The sequence below is a fragment of the Rhinatrema bivittatum genome, chromosome 17 (genome assembly GCF_901001135.1).
Source record: "Rhinatrema bivittatum chromosome 17, aRhiBiv1.1, whole genome shotgun sequence".
Taxonomy (NCBI): domain Eukaryota; kingdom Metazoa; phylum Chordata; class Amphibia; order Gymnophiona; family Rhinatrematidae; genus Rhinatrema; species Rhinatrema bivittatum.
This window is the reverse complement of record NC_042631.1, coordinates 14,480,347-14,496,775: the sequence shown is the minus strand read 5'-3', so window position 1 is coordinate 14,496,775 and position 16,429 is coordinate 14,480,347. Positions and strand designations below refer to the sequence as shown.

Sequence of the window (16,429 nt, the reverse complement as noted above, 5' to 3'; positions counted from 1 at the left end):
ACCCAAGTCTGGTCCAAGGGTGCGATGGCTGAGATTCCCTCCCCGGGGCGCAGTCTGCATAGTGGCTGCAACCATCCCTGTGCAGCACCTGCCACCAAGCTGGCCTGTGGTCTCTTCTTCGGCATCTCATGTCATGACTGATGACACCAGTCATGAAAGAAATAAATCCAGAGCAGAGAATTCCTATCATGAGGTAAATGAATGTAGATACAAATATGACAGCAGCCAGTACTATGAGCAGATCAGAGCTGGAAACTGCTCGGGTGACTTAGAGGTTTCAGGATCTAAGCTTTGCTTTTCACATAGAGCTCGGGCAGCAGTTGTGGTCTGAGCGGAATTGTGCCGGCCTGCACAGCCTCAAAAGCTACCAAACAGGTTGTCCGCGCCGAACAGATCTCTGAAATACAAAATGTCTGCTGTAATGCAAACAGGTGAAAAGAGCCCTGCAAGTTACACCGTATGCTTTGTAAAACGGAAACCAAATTTCTGTTTCCTTGATATATTTTTACAGTCTTGAAATCTGGCATACTTCAAAGACAGAACCCTCGGAATTTCACATAGAAGGATTTCTTTAATAAGCAGGTTAAGATGCTGACTGCTGTGCTGGCCCCAGAACACCAATAACAGCAGATTGAACAGCAGCAGGAATCCCCAAATTTGTAACTTCACAATAAAGCAATTCTGAGGTGGATTCTGGCTTTGACAAGAGCAGCAGAATGGGTGCTTCGGGAGCAACATAGTAACATTGTATTGTCGGCAGAAAAAAGACCAATGGTTCAACCAGTCTGCCCAGCAAGCTTCTCACAGCAGCAACTGCCACTCCATGCAAGTTACCCTCAATTGTCTGCCAAGGCAGGAACTGCTGCTCCATGCAGTTACTGTCGCCTCATGTGTCAGTTAAGGGTAGGAACTGCATAGTAATACTTACAAGCAAAACTAAGCAACTGTCAAGCACATAGCAAAATTACTGCAACATTTTTACATTGTGAGACTGGAAAATTAGGCATCGAAATGGCAGATGAAATTTAATGTGGATAAGTGCAAGGTGATGCATATAGGGAAAAATAACTCATGCTATAATTACACAATGTTAGGTTCCATATTAGGTGCTACCACCCAAGAAAGAGATCTAGGTGTCATACTGAATAACACATTGAAATTGTCAGTTCAGTGTGCTGCGGCAGTCAAAAAAGCAAACAGAATGTTGGGAATTATTAGAAAGGGAATGGTGAATAAAACGGAAAATGTCATAATGCCTCTGTATCGCTCCATGGTGAGACCGCACCTTGAATACTGTGTACATCTCTGGTCGCCGCATCTCAAAAAAGATATAATTGCGATGGAGAAGGTACAGAGAAGGGCTACCAAAATGATAAGGGGAATGGAACAGCTCCCCTATGAGGAAAGACTAAAGAGGTTAGGACTTTTCAGCTTGGAGAAGAGACGGCTGCGGGGGGATATGATAGATATGTTTAAAATCATGAGAGGTCTAGAACGGGTAGATGTGCCCCCTAGTCTTTCTATTATCTGAAAGAGTAAATAACAGATTCACATCTACCCGTTCTAGACCTCTCATGATTTTAAACACCTCTATCATATCCCCCCTCAGCCGTCTCTTCTCCAAGCTGAAAAGATGAATTAATTCAGTGGGAACAATGATGGATTCATCGCCTGGGGACCTTACAACCCCGTGGGTTAAATCTTGCAGTAGAGTGGATACATTTTTTATAATTATAACACAGTGCGGCAAAGTTTAGCACAAATGGGTGATATCTTGAACCGATAGTTTCCGTCTGGATAATGTTATATAAAACTACATTTTGGAGTCTCCAATTGGCTGAAGTATGATCTCTTTTATGAAGATTGCAAGGTGGGGAGTTAACTACTATAATAGAAGATGTGCATCCAGTAGGACTGTCAGTGTCACATATGATTGGCTAAAAGACATCACATGTTTCCAAGTTGGCTTGTGATTGGACTGTATGATATGATGGAAAGGGGTTTAAATAAATGGCTGCTTAAACATGATGAGATGAAGATCCATTGAAAATTAAGGTGAACATTGGCCATGGTGACTTTGCATGGGTAAGTATCGCCCATTTCTGAGATATTCTCCACTTAAGCATTGTTTGATCACATTACAACATCCAGGTTAAGCAGATTATATGAATTATCACGTTATGGGAACTGAAGTGGTCAAGTTTGGAATATAACAGTGAAGTTAATTCAAACATTTGGAAGACTGAAAGAGGTCTTTTTTTTTTTTTTTAAACCAGTGATGATAGTTGATGAAGAATGCACGTTGCAGCATCAAGAGACTGAAATAAAAAATCCTGATGCGAGTGCTGTCTGAGGTTTTCCCTTTCAATAATCAATAAACAACAGTTGCGCTAATCTGGGACATTGCTGATGATTGGAAGTTTCTCAGATAAGAAAGTTATAATTTAATAAACAATTTTTAAGAAAAATTAAAAACAAAAAAATCTATTAAAAATAATAATATTGCGATATTAAGTACAGTGGCCAGTCTGCTTTAGATAACTTTCACTATGGGAACCAGACGCATTCCACGATTGCATTCTTCCCGGTGATCCATACGTGCTGAGGGTACTGGGCAGACTGGAATAGAGCACTCGTAACCCTCATTATTATGGAAACTGGGGATGCCACCGGATGCGAGCTTTTGGCATATGCTCGATTCACAGTCGGAGGAAGAGGCCAAGCGGTGGGCCTGTTAAAACTCTTTTTTCTAAAGTTACATTAACATTTGTTCTGTTCCATTTAATAGTCACTGCTCTTCGTGCCAGTGTACTTCCTGGTTTGACATTGTATATTTGTATATGCATTGAATTATATCAGCATGATAGCAGCTTTGGCAACAGCATTTCTGCATATTTAACTGGTCTGTTTCTGCATTACTATAACATTGGAAGGGGAGTTGTTTTGGAAGGCTTTGCTTAAGAAATGAAACCTGGATAGTTAAAATATGCAACTGTACAGCCCACTTTTTTCTTGTAGATGAGAGGACTCGACTTTAGTGTACCTGTTACTAGCACTCCTTCACTGAAAAATCCCTGGGGTACAATGGTGGAGACGTCTGGCCTTCAAGAGTAACAAATAGCTCTGGTTTTCCGAATATCTCCAATGAATATGCATGAGAGCAATCTGCATGCCCTGCCTCTGCTGCATGCAAATCTCTCTCTTACATATGCTCTGGGCATATTCTGAAAACCAGACCTGTTGTTGGCTCTCAAGGACTGGAGTTGACCTTCCAAATTCACAGCTGCCCTGTTCTCCGTAGCACAGGGAATGAAGTGCATGCTTGCCTGAGCCAACGCTGCCCGGGTTGTAACATTGTCAGAAGAAAAAAGACATCCTCTCCTTCATACTCCAGCTCCACTGAACAGAAACTGTGTAACTGGGTTACGGATATTACTGGCACTGCAAAGGCCGAACTCTAGCTTTGTAATCATCCGTGAAACCTTTTAGTGCATTGCCACCTCCACAATTACAAATTGCTACAGGTTTTAAGGACAAACTGCAGTCTCATTGTAGTAAAAAAAAACAAAACTACACAGCTTATAGTGAATTTGCTGGGAACCAAGAAATTGCCCCCAACAACCAATGAGGTGCTGCCTCTAAAGAGCAGATAAAATCCCACGCTGCTTCCCACTGGCCAAGTTGGGAATCTCCCAAAAGGACCACAATAAAAGACTTCAGAGTGCTGCGCTCTATGAAATAAATACTCTGCACATAAAAACCGCCAACCTGAATGAACCGATACAGGCCAAGGATGATTAAAACTCTGTGTTTTAATTAGTGCCAACATATGTAAGACAGGGAAATGGGCTCCTGCAGCTTTCAATCCTTCCTCCCCCGTTCAGCTGAAGACTGGCAGGCCTACCACCGAGGAAGAAAGTGGAGACTGTTCATTTTCTTTAAATAAAGCTTTTATTTGATTTCTTGCGCCTACAACTTATGCACAAAAGTAGAATAATTCCATTTAAATTAAAACTTCTGACCATATAAGATGAAAAACCAAATCTCATTAACCGGCGACTTAAAATGCTCGATTCACCAGCACTTGGAGTTGCTTGTTTTTGGTAGTACATGCAACTAGATACGTTCCCTGGAGAAAGCTGTTATTATATAACAGGGATCACAAGGCCAAAATCTTGGATTTAGACCCAAGCTTTTCCGATTGCCCTCTCCAGTCGGTTTCAAATTTAAAAAAACCTTAATAAATGTCTTATGACAGCATTTCACTCCCTGCCCAGCACTGAAGGTAGGAGTTCCCAGACTCCCTATGCCACGCTCTCTCCAGATGCAAGAGGGTTATAATAATAACACTGTCCATCTTCTCTTGCCCCTCTGGAAGCTGTCAAAAGGGTAATGTAATCCAACTTCCCTTCCCAGAAGTGGCTGTTATGCCAATTCACAGTTCTTAAATACTGAACTGCAGAGCCTGCAAAGGATGAGGAAGAAAGTTCCAATGCTTTTTACAAATAAGAGCATGAGGTTGGGGGCAGGACCAGCTCTAGGACTTACAAACATAACAGATGAACAATATAAATCCCTAACAAGTACGTCAGAGGATGCAGGATAATTAATGGGCTGCTAAATCAATGACCTAGGAATGAAAGTATTCTATTAGTAATAATAAAACTGGACCTTGGGACTTCACAGGCCACTGTTGAGGTCACTGTCGCGTTACCGCGAGTTTTCCAGCAGCCTCTTTTCCACACAACACACAGTATTCTTGGTCAAACACAACCTCCACCACCGAACATAAAATGGCAGGGATTAAAAATTGGTAGCGCCCGCCAAGCTAATGCACACAGTGCAAGTCACGGTTGCTAGTCTTAGCTGAGAAAGAGAAGTTAGGCGGGGGCGGGGGGCATCTGGCCTTTTCTAACTCTTTCATCCCTTCTGCAGAGAAAAAAAAAAAAGATCCTCTGGTGAGGTTAAACCAAAGTCCCGAGTGACTATGGGAAAGGTTAGTGATAGGCGCCCGACAAAAGGCGGCTGCAACAACTACTCATCTCATAATTATGCTCTGAATATAAATTACTAACTATACAATGATAAACTCTGCTTTAATAATAATAATAATAATAATAATAATAAAGAGTTGTAACTATGACATTGTCATTGTACTGATATCTTTTTGCAAACCATAGCTTATTTCCATAAAATCTTTCTATTGCTGTATGAAACACTGAAGTCGACGAGCGGGAGCAGATGCTGGAAGGGGGGGGGGGGCGGGCTCAAGTTTATCCCAGGTGCTTGTTGCGAATAGTCTCTCCCCCTTCGATTTCGATCTGCTCGTACAGCCACTTGCGGTCGCAGCGGCACTCCACGCCGCACTTGTTGGAGCCGCAGCTAGGGCAGGCATAGAAGCAGCCGAGGCAGTCTTCGTCGAGGCAGTCACAGAGGTCCATTCCGTTGAAAAGCAGAAGGCCTTGGTTATCGTACACTTTACTCTTTGCTGGCAGGGTCTGCCTGGGGAAATCAACGAGAGAGAAGTTTATATTTCCCTTTCAAAAGGAAGCCTTTGATAAAATGAGGAAAATAGTTACACTGAAAGGTGCAGCTGTAAAGATTAAAGAGTTGTGCGACAGGCGTGGACATCGTTAAAAAAAAACATCGTCTTAGAAGCGCAGTCCAGATGCATTCCACACATTAAGGAAGGTCAAACGTTTGTCAGAATGGCTAAAAAGTGAGCTGAAAGAGGCCATTTTAGCTAAAAGATCTTCCTTCAAAAATTGGAAGAAGGATTCATCTAAAGAAAATAGACAAAAGCATAAGCATTAGCAAATTAAATGTAAAACATTGATAAGACAAGCTAAAAGAGAATTTGAAAAGAAGTTGGTCGTAGAGGCAAAAACTCATAGTAAAAACTTTTTAAAATATATCCGAAGCAGAAAGCCTGCAAGGGGGTTGGTTGGACCGTTAGATGACCGTTAAAGGGGCACTTAGAGAAGATAAGGCCATCGCGGAAAGAGTAAATTAATTTTTTTGCTTTGGTGTTTACTAATTAGAGTGGGGAAATGATTCAGATGACTGAACCAAATCAAGGTGAACCTGGAAGATGTGGTAGGCCAGACTGACAAACTGAAGAGTAGCAAATCGCTTGGACCAGATGGTATATACCCCGGGTTCTGAAAGCTCATAAATGAAATTTCAGCCATATTACTAGTAATTTGTAACTTCTCATTAAAATCGTCTATATACCTGAAGACTGGAGGATGCCAATGTAATCCAGATATTTAAAAGTCAGGGGTGATCCTGATTTTAGTGCCAGGAAAAATCATGGAAACTATTCTAAAGACAAAATCACAGAATATATACATAGACGTGGTTTAATGAGACACAGTCAGCATGGCTTTACCTAAGGCAAGTCTTGCCTCACAAATTTGCTACAATTTTTTTAAGGGGTTAATAAACATGTGGATAAAGGTGAACCGGCAGATGTAGTATACTTGGATTTTCAGTCGGCATTTGACAAAGTTCCTCATGAGAGGCTTCTAGGAAAAGTAAAAAGTCATGGGATAGGTGGTGATGTCCTTTCGTGGATTGCAAACTGGCTAAAAGACAGGAAACAGAGAGTAGGATTAAATGGGCAATTTTCTCAGTGGAAAAACATAAATAGTGGAGTTCCTCAGGAATTTGTTCTTGGATCAATGCTTTTTAATATATTTATAAATGATCTGGTAAGGGCCACAATGAGTGAGGTGATCAAATTTGCAGATGACACAAAATTATTCAGAGTGGTTAAATCACAAGCGGATTGTGATAAATTGCAAGAGGACCTTGCAAGACTGGAAGATTGGGCATCCAAATGGCAGATGAAATTTAATGTGGACAAGTACGAGGTGATGCATATAGAGAAAAATAACCCATGCTATAGTTACACAATATTGTATTTATTTAAAATAATTTATAGTCCGCTTATAGAGGACATGCCTTATTAAGCAGATTACAATACATATCAATAAAAACAAAACACAAGTCAATCATATACAGCATATAGGTTTCCTATTAGGAGATACTACCCAGGAAAAAGATCTGGGCGTCATAGTGGACAATACATTGACATTGTTGGCTCAGTGTGCTGCAGCAGTCTAAAAAGCAAATAGAATGTTAGGAATTATTAGGAAGGCAATAGTGGAAAAAAAAACGGAGACCATACCTTGAGTACTGTGTGCATCTCAAAAAAGATATAGCTGAACTGGAAAGGTACAGAGTAGGGCAACCAACATGATAAAGGGGATGGAAAGGCTCCCCTGTGAGGAAAGGTTAAAGAGGTTACGGCTAAGAGGGGATATGATATCATTATGAAAAGACTTGAATGGGTAAATGTGAATCAGTTATTTACTCTTTCAGGTAATACAAGGACTAGGGGGCACTCCATTAACTTAGTAAGTGCACATTTAAAACAAATCGGAGAAAAAGCACAATTAAGCTCTGGAATTCATTGCCAGAGGATGTGATTAAGACAGTTAGTGTAGCTGGGTTTAAAAAAGGTTTATTTTATCTGATTTTTACATTCCGCTTTTTGGCACTTCAAAATGGATTATATTCAGGAGGTGTACGTATATCCCTAGGCTTTGAATTTTTCTAAGTCTAAGGCATTATGGGTGTCAAGGAAACCAAGATACTCTGAGCAATGTGGAAATAAATGGGGAAAGAATTTTATTTGTAGCGCAAGTTAGCAATTTATGTTTCTGTTTTGATAGTTCACTAAAATTCATTCCTCAACTGAAATAATATTGTCTAAGGGTTATTTTAAATTTAAAATGTTTTGCTTTTTTTTAGATCCAACTGATTTTAGTACTATAGTGCAAGCCTTTATTCTAACCTCTGTAGATTATTGTAATTCTTTACAGATGGATTTGCCTCTAAGTTGCTTCCAAGTGCTCCAGTTATTGCAGAATTCTGCAGCTCGCTTGGTGGTAAAAACTGCTTGTTTTGAACACATTACTTCCCAGTAACAACGCCTACATTGGTTGCCAGTTGTAGAGAGCAGTGATGGAGCTGCATCCAAGTGAAATATCTAGCTTGATTAGTTAGGGGTAGTAGCCGCCGCAATAAGCAAGCTACACACCCATGCTTATTTGTTTTACCCAGACTATGTTATACAGCCCTTATTGGTTGTTTTTCTTCTCCCATTAATACCGGTATGAACAGGTATTAATTTGCAACTCGTTTCATAATGTTTTAGGCTACAGACTGATTTGTATGGTAAAGGACACAAGTGTACGGCAATTAAAAAAAACAATATTTGGAAGACATCTGTGTGTCATGTTACTAACTGCCCCCTCCTCCAAGGCTCCAATTCAACAATATCTTCAGCTATGTAGGTGAGAAATCAGTTGATATATGGACAAATTCAGTATACAAGCAAAGAGGCTGTTCTGTGGCATCTTCAGACTCCCCCTGCTTATGACCTCTTGCTAGCTCTAACCAGGGTCATATTTCAGGAACAGGAGATCAAGCAGCTGGACCAGGGGCAGCACCGGGCACACGGAGCCCATGCCCTGAGCTTCAGCCACACCTCCCACCAGAGCTAAGGTCGCCCTTCACTTCTCTACCTCCACAGTGACTGTGAGGCCAGCCCCTTCAAAAAAGGGCTGCCGGGTGATGACATTGCTGGGCCTGCAGACCCATACGTAATATGGGGTTATACGTTATAATATAGACCTATACGTAATAAAGATATCTTGAAAACCTGATGGCTAGTTGTGTTCAGAGAACTGGGTTGAGAATCAATGTGTGTAGTTTCTGTGTTGGGGATATATGGAAGCTTGGCTTGTACTTTTTTCCCAATAGGAGGTGTACTGTGTTTTAGGGCCTAGGGTTATATTTGCAGTGTTGCCTTTTCATAGGTAGGGTTGATACTATTTGAGTGCTGGCAGTTAGTACTGTTTTTGTACGGAAGGATTACTATATTGTAATTGTAATTGACTTTTTTCAGAGAAAATTCACTATCACTGTTTTCAGCATCAAATTAAAGACAGCGCAAATTTTAAATGTCTACAATATTGTAACCCAAAGGCTATATGTAAGTGGCTGTGGGCTGTACTGTATCTGGGTCCCTCAACCAGCTGTGAGTGCACCTTAAGAAGAGATCAGTGAAGGATGAGTATGATCTATGCACCCAAATTTTCACAACATTTGGAAAAAAGAGCAGTGTACCCATAAACACAATCAATGGAATGTATGTATCTATGCAAATTATGTTTCGTCATTCTTATCCTGTTGCAAATAGATTCAAGAGTGCAACACTCGTCATTGATAGCTCTGTTGGCTTTGGTGATCCCTTTGTAGATTGTCCGTTGTCACGGTCCTGGGGATGCTAGAAAAGAAGGAACAGATGGACCAGACAGAGAAGGCGGGTTCAGGGGGGCCGTGGTTGCAAATTTATGCAAATGAGGGGATGGACATGTGTCTCTCCCCTCTGGTCCTCAAGTGTCCAGTCCTGGTCTGGAAAGGACCTTTGGGCCTATGCCCTAGCAATGCCCCTGAGCTAGATTCCTGTCTGCAATGCTTATCCAAGCGTGTTAGTGCCTCCGTTCTTTACCAAAACAAAAGAAACTATTCTCTCCCACCTCCCAGACTAGGGCAGTACAGCTCTCAACCCTAGGGTCACTTTGTCTTTCAGCATTTACAGAGTTTAGGAAAACGACTGCTACCCATGCTACATGAAACCGAGTCTCCTCCCCATCACTGGTTGAGCCCCATACAGTTTGTTTGTATCCACTGTCCCCATGGGTCTGCAAGCACACCACTTCCATGTCAGACCTCAAACATGAGGTTTTTGCCTGGAGGTAATTCACCACTACCTTCTTTTACTGTGAAGCTGTTCAGCATGGAGGTGAAAAGTGAGAGAGAGAGAAAAGGATCCCTCCCTCCGTCATGCTCCCCAAAGATTTCTGAGTCTGCAACCAGACAGGGGTGGCAAAGCAGAAAACCGTCAAACCCAGAGTTTACTGCTGGTTTCCTAGTCCCTCTGGAATCAGGTTGACAAGCCCATTAAATTCAATCCAACTATATGCTGACACTAAAATTTAGTTATCCAAAAAAAATAACATAAAAAAGGGCAGCCTACCTATCTGAATTTGCAGGGGTGCTTTTTGTTTGCAGTCTCCTCTTTTCTCTTTTACTTGTTTCTGGTGTGAACTCAGTCTGACGTCCTGGATTAGCAAACTGCAAACACTTCAAAGCTTTAGCAGTTCGACCCTAAAGAAAGACATTGACAACTGAGATCTTCACAACACAAATGAAAGCTTATATACCAACATTTCCACAGTCACATCTGCTTTCTGAATTCACAATGTTTGTGGATTCTACCTTTTATAAATTTAAAGAACATAATTCTGATATTTCTTTTGTGGAACGGCTACTGAACCAGAACCAGAGACCCAGGTCCAGAAGTACATAAAGATGAAAAACCTGCCAATATCAATGACGAGAAATAACGAGGCTGCAGGAACATGGAAAGTCTGCTGTCCTGACATATTTGTGACACTATCTCACCTCTAACAACTCCAAGTGTGCTCTAAATCCTCGTCCCACCCAGCTCAAGTTGGGAAAAACTCAACCCGGGAGTTTCCATGCTGAGGCTCTGGCCTGGTACCTGCCTGGATGCCACAGGAGGTGGTATTACAGAATAGACATTTTGAAAACGTCTCTTAGGATTCTATATTTTTACAGCATTTTAATCATTTGGGCTTTTTGCTGTTTTGTTTTTTTTTTTAATATAAACTTGAAAACTATGAACCTTGGTGCACATTGGAGTATCTCACATCCATTTACAAATGTGTACACCACAAATAAGAACAATACGGTTAAACTTCATGTGTGTCCACAATCACTAAAAAAAAAAAAAGATTTTCCAATTACATTATGTTCTACTTCTACACCATCTTTTTCTCAAAATATAACACCCAAAACAGTTTAAAAGGTCAATTAAAAATGGTACTTAAAAATCTTATATCCCCCATCTTATACAATAAAATTGTTCTAAGCTGGATACACCTTTAACATAAACAGCTATAAACAGATACAATTACAAACAAACAAGAATATAACAATTAATTAAAATCAAATGAGATAAACATAAGAATCAATATTCTGGGTCAGACTTAGGGTCCATCGAGCCCAGTATCCTGTTTCCAACAGTGGCCGATCCAGGCCACAAGTACCTGGCAGGATCCAACAGTACTAAAATCTAAGCAAAAATGTGATCAATGATTACAATCAATGCAAAGAGATAAATGCTTGTGTAAAACAATGCACCTTCCCTTGCTTCCTGAATGTTCTAGAATCAGAAATCGTCCTTCCATATTTAGGGAGCGAGTACAAGATACACAACAAAGTTCAAATGAAATTACAGTAAAATCAATTAATAATCCCTAATACAGACTCTTCCACCCTCTACCCTCACTAGGACGTGACTATGGGCAGACCGTCAACCAAAACAAGCATATCAATATATATATACACATCCTCCCACTAATCACAGCAGGTTATTTCCGATCTGACGCAAGATCAAAGCTGAAACCCTGGACCCTGTGCAAAGGACACCTCCTCTTCTGGGATGGGTCACAGTGGATTTATATTTCTGAGCAAGTTACGTTTGTTCTCTGCACGTCCTGAGGAAAAGGCCATCTTAGGATTTTCAGGCTGTCTCTTCGTTCTGAAATGCAACTGCCTCCCTGGTGCAACAGCAATGAGAAACATGCTGAAGCAGTAGGATTGAGCCAGGTCCTGATGGGCTGCAGGTGGTTTCAATTTGCATTTTCCTGCTGCTGCACTACAATTCCCCCATTCCACAAATTCTGGCCAGGGCTCTTTCATAGGTCCAAATTCCAGTCTTGCCGTCTTGTTTTATCCTTTGAACTGTAATTTGAGATGTTGGTCATGAACTCTCTTTGATTACATATTTTAATGGTTTTGTGATCACCAAGAGATAATTCATGAGCTGTAAACTTTTTATTTTCACTTTTTTTCAGCATCATTTTCAATCTCCCAGAAATGCAAGTGCTTTCCAGCTCACTAAGTTTATTTTTAACTTGTTAACTGGGTAAACCAGAATGAGACAAATCCAGATGTGGAAATATATTTAGAAATGGGCACCTGTGAAAATGATTAGCTGCCAGAGCAAAACATTATTTTCCTTCTCTTTGTTTGCTCAAGCTTTTTGGGTTTCATTTTGCTTTTGTTAAGTTTTTGTTTTTTGCATTTTCTGTCATTTTTAGATGTTTTGTTTAATATTCAATTTTCCCTTTTTTTGTCGCTTCCTCATCCCTGCAGCCTCTCTTCTGTGCAGGCAAGAAGCAAGCCAACTCTGCAGCAAGGGCAGCTTCTCCTGGGTCAGCGCCAGGCACCAATTTTTAGGTGTCCTGGAATTTTCCACCCCAGAGAAGCCCATCTTCAATTTTCTATTGTGCTAGGGTCACATAAAGTCATCATCAGAGGTAAGTTTTACATTTACTTTTGACCCGAACAATGCATTACCCCATCAGCCCTTTCCACCTTCCTAAAATAGTGAAGGAATGTAAAACTTTGGAAAGGCCAATATATGCAGGGCCTTTGGACAAGACAGCTTTTTAGAAAAAAAAACCTTCCTTTTACAAATTAACTTTATACTTTAATGATGTAACACTGAACTGAGAAGAACTTACATTTCTTAAAAAGTCAATGCTGGGAAAAATAATTTTGGACACAAGGGATATTTATTTAGTTCATGTCAATATGGTTATAAATGGATTATTTTTTTAAAACTGCAGATGTTTCGTGGACATCTAAAAACCTTATTTTCATTTGCCCCAAATCAAAATCCATCTTTTCATTTTTTCAGTGCATTCTTCCTTACTTTGATGATAGCAGCATTGGTTTAACCCAACCTGTGCAACTGCAGGATAGCAGAAGGATGTGCAATTAAATAGGAGAGCTAATAGTATCATGCCAGGCATTGCCTACTTATTTAATAACTTCATTAAGAGAGCAATAGCTTCAAAACACCTGAAACAATGTCATTATATTCTGAAGATCAGATCATGCTCTATTCTTGAAAATTAGGCCTTCAACATAAACTTATTAAATATGACCTAACCGGGTTAGAAACTGGTTGAGTGAGAGGTGACAAAGATAGAGTTTAATTATGAGTAAAGGCGGCTTGCCAATGGTGTGCCATAGGGATCGGGCCTTGATTAGGTTTTTGTTTTACATTTTCATAAGCAATGTTGCAGAAAGTCTATCAGAAAAAGTTTGCCTTCTTGCAAAATATACTAAAATGTGCCACAGGGTAGACACCTGTGTGGAAAACATGGGGAGGGCCCGGATGACAGCCAATACTGGGCTCTGAATGTTACAGTCCGGGGCTACTGATACGCAGGCATTAGGGAAAAAGTGCAGGTCTGCCTCTGTGTCCAAGTCCAAAAGCAAAGCACATTCAAGCAGCATTGTCAGAATTATCAAGAAAGCTGCTCACCCTGTAAAAATGTTGCTGACGGGGAGGGCCCCTTCGGCATTGCCGCTGGCTTGTTAGGCCCTGCTCCCCGCTGCAGGAGTCGGTGGGCGGAAGCAGCCTCCTCAGCGTCGGCTTCTCACTGCTGTTGCTAGGGGGAGGTATCACCTGCTTCTTATGTGTTCCAGTAAAAGAACCTTGTGCTGCAATGTATATACTACATGTATTTATTTATTTTTTATTTTTATATACCGATCTTCCTGCATTAAATACAAATCAAACCGGTTTACATGTAATACTATATTGTATAGTATCAATGTATGTGTTTTACCAAATTGTGCTACACCAATTTATGTAATGACCCAAAAAAGAATGTCACTTTTGTAAGCCGTTGTGATCTTCACTTGGAATGACAATATATAAAATAACTATTTTGTTATGAGTTTGGGTTTTACAATTGCTTGGTCATTACCATAAAGAAACTTGCTGGGCAGACTGGATGGACCATTTGGTCTTTTTCTGCTATTATTACTGTTAGTGAAGCAAGAGGAATGGTCCTAGGATTTAATGCTAAAAAATGCAAGGTCAGGCATTTGGTTTGTAGAAACCCAAAAAAGCAGTACAGTATAGTATCTAACCAGAATATCACTGGGGTAACTAAAAAACTAAGGTCCAGCAATGCACAAAATGTGTGCCAACCAGAAAAGTGTTGCATACTTTAGCGCATACAAACACAGTAGCAAAACATTTTCAGCCACCTGTACAAGAGAAGACTTATTTTGCTATCTGAAATCGCAAATGTACAAGGTGGAAATAAAAGAAAATAAGCTGTACAGCTGATTAGGATTCATCTTGTGTCTATACAACTTTAGGCCTGTGATCCAGAAAATTCTGACTGCCCATGCCTTATCCATGGAAGTTTATTTGTTTAACCTTGATCAATCTCTCATTTACAGTATGTCTTATGTGCATTAAGTCCTTTAAAAAAAAACCAAAAAAACAACAACTTTTTTTTTTCTACAGAGCCATTCACAGTGCATGCGCCCTGCCTGTCAGTATAAGGTATGAGAGCAGGAAACTCCTTGTTTAAACTTTATTGGTCAGACTCATAGCCGCGGGCTTTCAGCACAGCAAACGCTCTAGCTCTGCCGTCGGCCGTCTCACCACGTGCCACCGCACGTACACACGTACCGACGTAAGAGGCGGGGCGCAAGCACAGCACGACAGGAAATGCGCAGGTGCGAGGTTAGGGACTTCCTTTTCTCGTCCTGCCATGTCGGAGCCCAGGGGGCTGCTCCTGGCGCGAAATACCGTCCCTTATACCGGAGCTATGTGAGAATAGCCCCTCCCCCCCTTGGCGGCCCCGGCCCGGCACTGACCTTGTTATGGTTCCGCTTCCGACTCTGCAGGCCGCCACCTCCGCCGGAGCCCAGGTCGCGCATGGCCGCCATTAACGGGCCTCCACCGGCGCCTGCGCATTGCCAGCCTCTTGCGTGCTCATACGTCACAGGCAACAAAGGCAGGAAGTGCCGAGCTGATAAAAAGGATGCCCCTTAGCATTATCATTCTTTCCCGCCCCCAGCAGCAGTGTATAGCTGGTGTGCTCATCACCAGTGCAACCCTCTCCGAGTCCCCATCACCTATGTATACTCCCTCACCAGCAGTGTGCATGTGCTGGCAAAGTAGTACATAAAGTGGTAAACAGAATTATAGAGTACAACCACACTGCTTTATTAAAAAATGCAGACGAGAAATACAAGCACAATATTTTTGCTCTTTCACACACAGCTGGGGCTAATATTTGTTTTAAAGTAGTCACTTAAAACATTCCCTGAAGAGACAATTTTGAATTTATGCCATTTCTGCCAATTAGATTTCAAAAGCAGCACTGTATGGGACTACGGTATGTGTTAGGTGTGAAAATCAAGTCTATAATAAATGAATAGCATGACTAGTCTCGACAAAAGATTTTAAGAAATTGGCCATATATATGTTTATAGATGGTCTCAAGGCCTTCAGGAAATTTTCAAAAGGGTATTTATTTTATTTATTTAAAAAAGATTTGTTTTCTGTACACATACAAAAAAGTTCTGGGCGGATTACAGATTCAACATGCATAAAAGAACAAATATTCACATAAAATGACACAAATCAAAGCTCCAAATCAAGCCATTCCAGTTGAAAACAAGTCACAGCATGCCAGCTTAGTGGGATTCAAGTTTACTGTGTGCCAGTTCAGTGTGATTCTAATTCACAGAAGGTCTGTGAGAAGAGATATGTCTTAGTACCATCTTGAACAATTTAGCACGTGATAGAATGAAGAGAGTCAGGAAGCGAGTTCCACAGTTTCGCACTTGCAGTTGAGAATGCCCTCTCCCTAGTTAATTCAGGTTGAACAGAATCTCCAATAAGTTTGTTATTAGCGGATCTGAATGCATTGAACCAGTTTGTAAATAGCATTAAGCCATGGAATTGAATCATCATGAAGTAATTTATGAATTAATATGAATATTCTGCTGTTCAGTGGAAGTCAGTGCAAGGATGCAAGAACCCAAAACTTCCCCAAATATTGAAGTGAAAGATAGTTAAATGAATCTTATAAAGTATTCACCCAACAAAATTTATTATATCTATTTTTAGTAAGGGACAGTCATGTGTGGATTCTGGAAATTAGTAATAGAGAAACCACTCTAGTTACTCATACTGTCCTTATTTCCACCACCTCCATTGGGCAGCTATTCCAATCATCCACTACCCTTTCTGTAAAATATTTCTTTAGATTACTTCCGTGTCTATCCTTCACCCATGATACCCTCATTTTAGAGCCTCCTTTCCTTGGAAAGAGGCCATTTCCTCTGCATGAAACCTTTGAGATATTTAAATGTCTCTGTTATATCTCTTCTTTCCTACTTTTCCTCTAGGGTATTCATGTTTAGATTTTTGAGTCTGTCCCCA

At 40.7% G+C, this 16,429-nt stretch overlaps 1 protein-coding gene across 1 annotated transcript; it reads right to left on the bottom strand.

The window, feature by feature from the left end:
- Window positions 1-5,077: 5,077 nt before the first annotated feature.
- On the bottom strand, window positions 5,078-14,982 carry ARL14EP (ADP ribosylation factor like GTPase 14 effector protein). Its single transcript, XM_029582978.1, has 3 exons — window positions 14,854-14,982; window positions 10,112-10,242; window positions 5,078-5,502 (listed from the first exon to the last, which is right to left on the bottom strand). The coding sequence occupies exons 1-3, from the start codon at window positions 14,923-14,925 to the stop codon at window positions 5,274-5,276; spliced, it is 432 nt and encodes a 143-aa protein (XP_029438838.1). The 5' UTR covers window positions 14,926-14,982; the 3' UTR covers window positions 5,078-5,273.
- Window positions 14,983-16,429: the final 1,447 nt, after the last annotated feature.